The sequence below is a fragment of the Charadrius vociferus genome, unplaced genomic scaffold, assembly GCF_000708025.1.
Source record: "Charadrius vociferus isolate BGI_N301 unplaced genomic scaffold, ASM70802v2 scaffold562, whole genome shotgun sequence".
NCBI lineage: Eukaryota > Metazoa > Chordata > Aves > Charadriiformes > Charadriidae > Charadrius > Charadrius vociferus.
Window position 1 is genome coordinate 471,443 of NW_009647234.1, and position 6,840 is coordinate 478,282.

At 47.1% G+C, this 6,840-nt stretch overlaps 1 protein-coding gene across 1 annotated transcript in view; it reads left to right on the plus strand.

Moving 5' to 3' along the window:
- Window positions 1-6,209, plus strand: part of ZC3H12A (zinc finger CCCH-type containing 12A) — a 120,548-nt gene extending 114,339 nt beyond the window's left edge. The window contains exons 2-6 of the mRNA XM_009879871.1: window positions 1-192; window positions 3,390-3,529; window positions 4,322-4,556; window positions 4,973-5,079; window positions 5,185-6,209. Coding sequence (XP_009878173.1) covers window positions 1-192; window positions 3,390-3,529; window positions 4,322-4,556; window positions 4,973-5,079; window positions 5,185-6,209 — 1,699 coding nt within the window. The remainder of the gene's footprint in view (window positions 193-3,389; window positions 3,530-4,321; window positions 4,557-4,972; window positions 5,080-5,184) is intronic.
- The last annotated feature ends 631 nt before the right edge of the window (window positions 6,210-6,840 follow it).

The following is a 6,840-nucleotide window of genomic DNA, read 5'->3' on the forward strand; positions in this document are numbered from 1 at the left end:
GCTGGGGGAGCTGGTGAAGCACGGCCCGGCCGAGCGGGAGAGCAGCGAGCCCCCCCCGGAGGCCAAGGAGGCCCCGCTGGTCCCGCGGGGGGGGGCTGCCAACAAGACCCCTGCGCCCCCGCCGGCCCCGGAGGAGACAGAGAGCGAGAACCTGAAGCCCATCGTTATCGATGGCAGCAATGTGGCCATGAGGTGCGCTTGGGGTCTCTGGGTGGGCACGATGGTCTCTCCAGGGCTGCCGGTGGTCGCGGCGGTGGCCCCCTGAGGGGGTCACCTCTAGCTATGAGGTGTGCCAAGCGCTAAGTGCTTGGAGTCTGAAAAACTCGGGGGGTTTCTCACTGCAAACAGCTGCTGCTGGATGCCCTGGTAGTGGCTGGTAATATTTTCCAAGGCACCTCGCCAGTATGCGTAGCTCTCACAAGGACAAGCATCATGATTGCAGGTGGAGTCTGCCTTGGTGGCCTTTCCTGCCCATGGCCTCTGCCAGCCCGTAACCAGTGGTCACAGGGTTCTGACAAGAACGGGCATGCCTTCTGGGAAATAAAGACATTTCCTTCTATTTTCTAGCTTAGGAGGAGGATAACTGAAGATACAGTGTCCTCTTACCTAATGGCTTTATGTAAGTTTCTGTAGCAGGAAGTTGCTCAATAAATAATTACAGGTTTAATTAGAGAAGGCTTTGTAAGATGGAGCTGTCTCCCGCATTGGAGACCAGTCTCCAAATTGTGACTCCTATATTTTGGTTGAATTTCCGTACAGTGTAGACAACAGATGAGATGTCAGAGGGGCACTCTAGGCCATTGTGTCACCAAGTCCACGCTGCGCCTCACCCTCAGCATCTCGGGTGTGCTGGTGGTGCAGGTCCTGCTGGGCGCTGCGAAGCTGTTCGGACTGAAGTGGTAACTCAGGAGCGCAGGAGCCCTAATAGCGACAGTTTCTGGGCTGCATATTTATTGGCGTGATGTCCCTGCTTTCACCATGGCTTTTGTCCCCCAGGATGGTGAATGTGCCTGCCCCCACCCCAGCCCCTGGTGCTGCACTGCCCACCTCTACATGGTGGGGGTCTGGACGCCGTTAATTTAATACACCAGATTTCTGAATTGGGCTCAGTTGTTGCAGTTCAAAAGCAAGCCTCCTTCACTGCATTTTAGCTTAATAGGTCTTGTAGTATGTGTTTGTGTACACAGACTTTTTTATATAAAAAATGAACCTGGATGTAGACAGAGCTGCTGAGTGCATTACTGTAGATCTTGTCTAAGGTGAAAGTGCTGCGTGGAGGTTGGTTTGCAGGTGTGGTTTTCTCTAAGCCGTGGTTGACAGTTCTGGGAACAGGACTGAGAAAAGATGGGGTACAGTCTGCTGTGTGACTGACAAACAGCCTGCGGGTCCCAAGGCAAATACAGAATTCTGATGGCAGTAGAGCAGGGCTGGAGAGAGAGATTTGACCGGGGTGTCCGCAGGAGAGCACAGTCCTATTCCTGTGGCTCTCCAGGGGCTGTGCAGTTGCTTGAGGAAAATGGCCCATTGTGAAACCTGGGCTGATAAGCGTGACTTTTGCAGTGAAGTTTACCTTAGATAAGTGCTCAGGCTTAAACAAGAGAGTCGGTTGTGTTTTTTGGATGAGGAGCCTCTTACCCATGAAAGTTTTCCCAAAAAGCACAGGAGAGATCACAGCAAATGTGACTCGGGGCAGGCCAGGTGGTAATAACGCTGCGGATAGGACAGAGTTTGACATGAGAAAAGCAGTCTGGCTTTTTTTAAGCAATTTGCTAGAAGGGGAATTCCATTCTGAAACTTCCTGTATTGATGGTGTGATGTTCCCTGCTGATTCATTTGCAGTGTGTACAGCGGCCTCCCTGAACAGCTCTTGACAAACATATGCAAATCATAGTGGAAATTAGCTTTTACTTCCTTCTAAGGGAATTTTTTCTTGGCTGCTGCCAAATCAGATCAGCCCAATTAGCTGCCTTCTGTAGAGTTGAGATTGGTAGCAGGGACTCAAAAAAAAAAAAAAAAAATCTCTGCTTTCCTCATTTATCTCTAAAAGACTGCAGTAACCTGTGTCTGGCTATCTGTAGCAAAGCCAAGCTGGCATTGGAGAAAATTTTTATAGCATCTTTCTTCTAATTGTTAATGTCAGCCCTTCTGTAATTTGGGCTTCTTAATGAAGATGTGTTAGGTGTCTCTTTAGGTGTTAGTTTTGGTGTTAAGTGTATAGTTCTTACAGAGTAATTATTTTGGTCCAACTCTTCCATTTTCTTAATAGCTTCAGAGAAGGGTGAGGGCAGAAGGAGAAATAAAGTTTCTTTCTAGTGGTACAGTTGTACTGTGGTAGTAGCACTGCTTACCAGTGCCTCTGTTGGGATGTATGCTCTTTCTGGAGGCGTTTACTAGCATGTGAAGTGGTGGTGGGAGTTGAAATGCCATTCAAGTGCAGATGGGAAGAGTAAGACTTGGGGCAGGGGTGGTGCCCAGGTGGGGAAAATCTTACTGAATTATGAGACCAGTTATCTTCAGTATAGTACATCTGACCAGAGCGTCATCCTGAAACGTGGGCTATTAGAGTCCCAGAATGACAAATCGGGCTGCAATACAGAAATGTTGAAAGCTTGCCAGAACCATTATCAACAGAAGAGCTGATTACACTGTAAATACTGGCACTCGTAAAACAGGAGTGGAAGTTTCCTTGTATAAGTTCGGGAAGCTTATTGATATGACCTAATGTATAATTAAGAAGCAGCTTTTTGCATTGGTATGTAGCTTCTGATGCTGTTGTCAAACTTTGTTCTCAAACTGCCAAGTGCTGTTAAGACATTTAGCACTGATCCCGTTAAGAGGAGATGTTGCTATTTTGTGCAAATAGTCCACCAGTAATTGACTTCTTGGGCCATAATATAATGAAGCATCTTTCTGCAGTGCTGATGTCCTTGAGAGCATAAAATATCTTGTTTTCCTTAACTTCTCAAGGAAAGCACCTAGTGAGGGTGCAGTTTGGACCGGCAGAGGCTAGCCACTGGTGCTAGCTGGCAGAATGGGACAAAGGGTGTTCAAGATCACATTGTACTCGGAGCTAAAAATAAAAATCTGGAGTTGAGAGTTGAAGTAAAGGCTGTGTTTCAGAGCAGCTGCAACAGTTACAGCTGCTTTCTCCCTCCCACTGAGGATTTGGGTATTTATTGGTATACTGAGGTGCTAAAAGCAGCAATAATTCGGTGAAGATCTTAGTGCTGCCCTTTACACCAGGTGAGCTATGAGTACTGATTGTGCTGCTGTAGACACTTCTTCATTAATGGTGGTCTGAATCACTGGATCCGTTTGCTCAGTGTATTGCCTGACGATTCCGTACATAACCTGAATATTGAAATCCTTAATTTTCTTCTTCAATGCAGCCATGGAAATAAAGAAGTTTTCTCCTGCCGAGGTATCCTTCTGGCTGTCCAGTGGTTTTGGGACAGGGGACACAAGGATATTACAGTCTTCGTGCCATCTTGGAGGAAGGAGCAGCCACGACCAGATGTACTTATAACAGGTGTGGAAATATGAAAACCAAAAGTAGCTTTTCAGGCTTACAGCTTTGTCACTTAATGAGCTTGCAAAGTTCTGGCTAGTTAGTAATTAACTTATGAATGGAAGATCTGGGTTGTAGGAGATCCAGTAAGCTGAGTTGACCAGTAAGAATTAGTCATTAACTTGTCCCCTAAGCAAGTTCGTGCCTGGATCAGTTGGAATAATTCAGAGAACAGAGAATGTTATAGTACTCTGCTTCCTAACTTCTTGTCTTTTATTACTTGCATTTTTTTCCACTTTCAGGGACACATCTTCATGCTATGTATTTGACTGTAACATATTTGACACTGTAGACTGTACAGAATTTCTATGTGCTAAAAGTTAAAGCTTGATGGGAGTTTAGTCAGAATTGTTGAAATTGAGGGGAGTTTACTCTGAACTTGCAAACAGCTGAGATTTCTCAGTAACTACTCAGAAGTCTGTGTGTATAGTATGGCACTACAAAAGATACGAGCCTGTCAGTCTAAATGCAAATTGCACTTTGCGTGCAAAGGATTATGTGGATGGGAATTGCTGTATTACAGCAGCCTCTGTGGTGTGCTCTGAGTGTTGTTGGGTGCCGTGCAGGCACTGGGGCTGGCAATCCACCTCTGACAGCCTGACGGATGGTATAAGAAAAGAGATGAGAATATAGGCTGGGTTGTGGAGAGATGAAATGGCTTTACCTGAAATTTGTTGTTTATTTATAATGTTACTTTACCTGTGTGAAGGCCTTTGGGTTGTGTAAGTATGTTCATGGTTGTGTTTGTTCTAGACCAGTACATTCTCCGTGACCTTGAAAAGAAGAAAATTCTGGTCTTCACCCCTTCCAGGCGGGTTGGAGGCAAGCGTGTTGTCTGTTATGACGATAGATTCATTGTGAAACTGGCACATGAGTCGGATGGCGTTGTGGTTTCTAACGATACTTATCGGGACCTGCAGAACGAGCGTCCTGAGTGGAAGAAATTCATTGAGGAGCGTCTGCTGATGTATTCTTTTGTTAACGACAAGTATGTTCCTATTCTTCCTTTGCTTTTAAAAAAGATCTGTGTGAGTATGCTGTCTTGTTTTCGTGCATAACTTGCCATTGTTTCATTAAAAGAGCAAAATGCTGGTACAGAATGGAGAAAAAAAAAAAGTCCTGTAGAGAGAGCTCCAGGACTTGATTTCCTCACAGGACAATCATTAGGAGGCCCAGCAGCAAGTGGTAGTTCTGGTCAGCAACTGAGCACAAAACCTTTTCTGTGCCTGAAGTGAAGCACTCCATGCTTTACCAGGTCACGGAGCTGTCACTGCAGTGAAATGGGAAAGTTCTTTTAGGGCTCGGATAGCTTTTCACCTTCAATGAAAGGAAAGACTTCTAGAAGAAATGAAACCCTGACCCGAGAAAGTGAACTGCTCCTGATTGAGATTTATTTTTCTTTAGGTTTATGCCTCCAGATGATCCTTTGGGGCGGCATGGCCCCAGCCTGGATAACTTTCTGAGAAAGAAACCTGTTGTGCCAGAACACAAGAAACAACAGTGCCCTTATGGTAAGAACTGCCTTCTGAATGTGAAGATTGAGGTGGCTGTGCAAGTGCAATTCATGCATTTCATAAAATTCAGCTGGTCATTCCATGCTCTGCCTTTCCTTGCAGGGAAGAAATGCACTTACGGAATTAAGTGTAAATTCTACCACCCTGAAAGGATCAATCAGCCCCAGCGCTCATTAGCTGATGAACTGCGAGCCAATGCAAGGTTGTCTCCTACCAGAAGTACCAGTGCCAAGGAGGAGAAAAAGGGCAAAAGAGGTTCCCAGGCAGATTTCTTGTGCTCTGTGCCCACAGAGAGTGAGAAAGGCTCTTTGCAGAAGGTCTCTGCAGAGAGGAAAAGCTTGACCCACAAAGCAAAGCCCAGCGATGTTCCACTTCAGGTCAAAGGCTGTGTGTCAGGCAGCGTCCCTCCTAACAGTGGGAGCCACAGGTCCTCTGACAGGTACCAGCAGCCTCATATGGACTCTCTGTCTTATATCTCTCAGGAGCATCTCGACTCGGGCATTGGGTCTCTGGAGAACCAACTGTCTGATATGTGGCCTTACAGATCCACCAGTCACTGTGATCATTCCCATGCCGATCAGGTGGCAGTCTGCACCTGCAGTAGGCAGAGACCTGTCTACCCACATTCTCCCAGCTTAGAGCAAAATGGTCTGGTCTCTTACAAGCATGGTTCCCACAAATCTTCTTCCTCTGGTGCTAGCTTCTTGCAGTATAGCCCTGAGATATCTCACTCAGGACCTCCTCACTCTTTCTCAGGCTATGGAGTACCTGTACACCCAGCTAATGCTGGGCAATACAGTCTGCCCAATGAGTATAACACCCCTCAACCCCATTCTCGTGAGTACTGGTCGGAACCGTACCAGATGCCGCCTCCTCAAGTGAGATCTCCCAGTGTGCGAGATCCTCGTTCAGTACAGAGAGCCCCAGGGCCAGCATATGGGGACTCCTGCCAGTGGGCGCTCTCTGACCAGTTCGCAGAGGAGCGCGCCAATGTGCATGTCAAGCTGTGTGGCATATTCCATCCCCATTTAGTTGATGCTGTGATGAGCCGTTTCCCTCGGCTTCTGGATCCCCAAAGGCTAGCTGCAGAGATACTAACGTACAAGTCTCAGAACCCAGGTATATGAGGCAGACGCCGAGGGCAGCCAGGCGTGTGAAAAGCTTGAGGGGCAGTGTCTGCACTCTCTCGCTGCCATAGATGCCTGCTGAGGGCTCCTCCTTATTCCTTGAAAGTACCATGCTCCTGTGGGAGGCTGGACACCAGATGTGGTATTGCTTACAGCAAATTCTGTTGTAGACATGAGTGTGCCCCTCTTAAGTGAGAGCACCCTAGGGTCCCATCTTCCCCAGGGGCTGTTGAAGGGCTCTGGGTGATGACGAGGAGCAGAGGCTGCAGCTTCAGAGCAGGATTTTTCCTTTGGGGTTGCACAGGGAGTCGGGCATAGCCTAAATTCCTGCAGCTCAGAACTGCGTGCGACCTGCTCCTCCTATTAGCTTCAGTTTTGAGGTGGCTTAGTGTATTACCAGGCATAGGGAGGAGGGACTTGGGGGGCTTCGGAAAGATAAGGGCGCATTACCTTTGCAGTGGCGTGAGGCCTATTTGTGAAGACTGAAATGCATTGTCGAGGCTGTTCTTAGCTCTTAACTAAGCCTCTTTACTAAATCCTACTATGCAGATCTGTGGAAAATGTTGGATTATAAATCTAGTATGAAGCTAGGTTTAGCTGACTTCAATTTGGTTTTATTGGTGCACTTCTT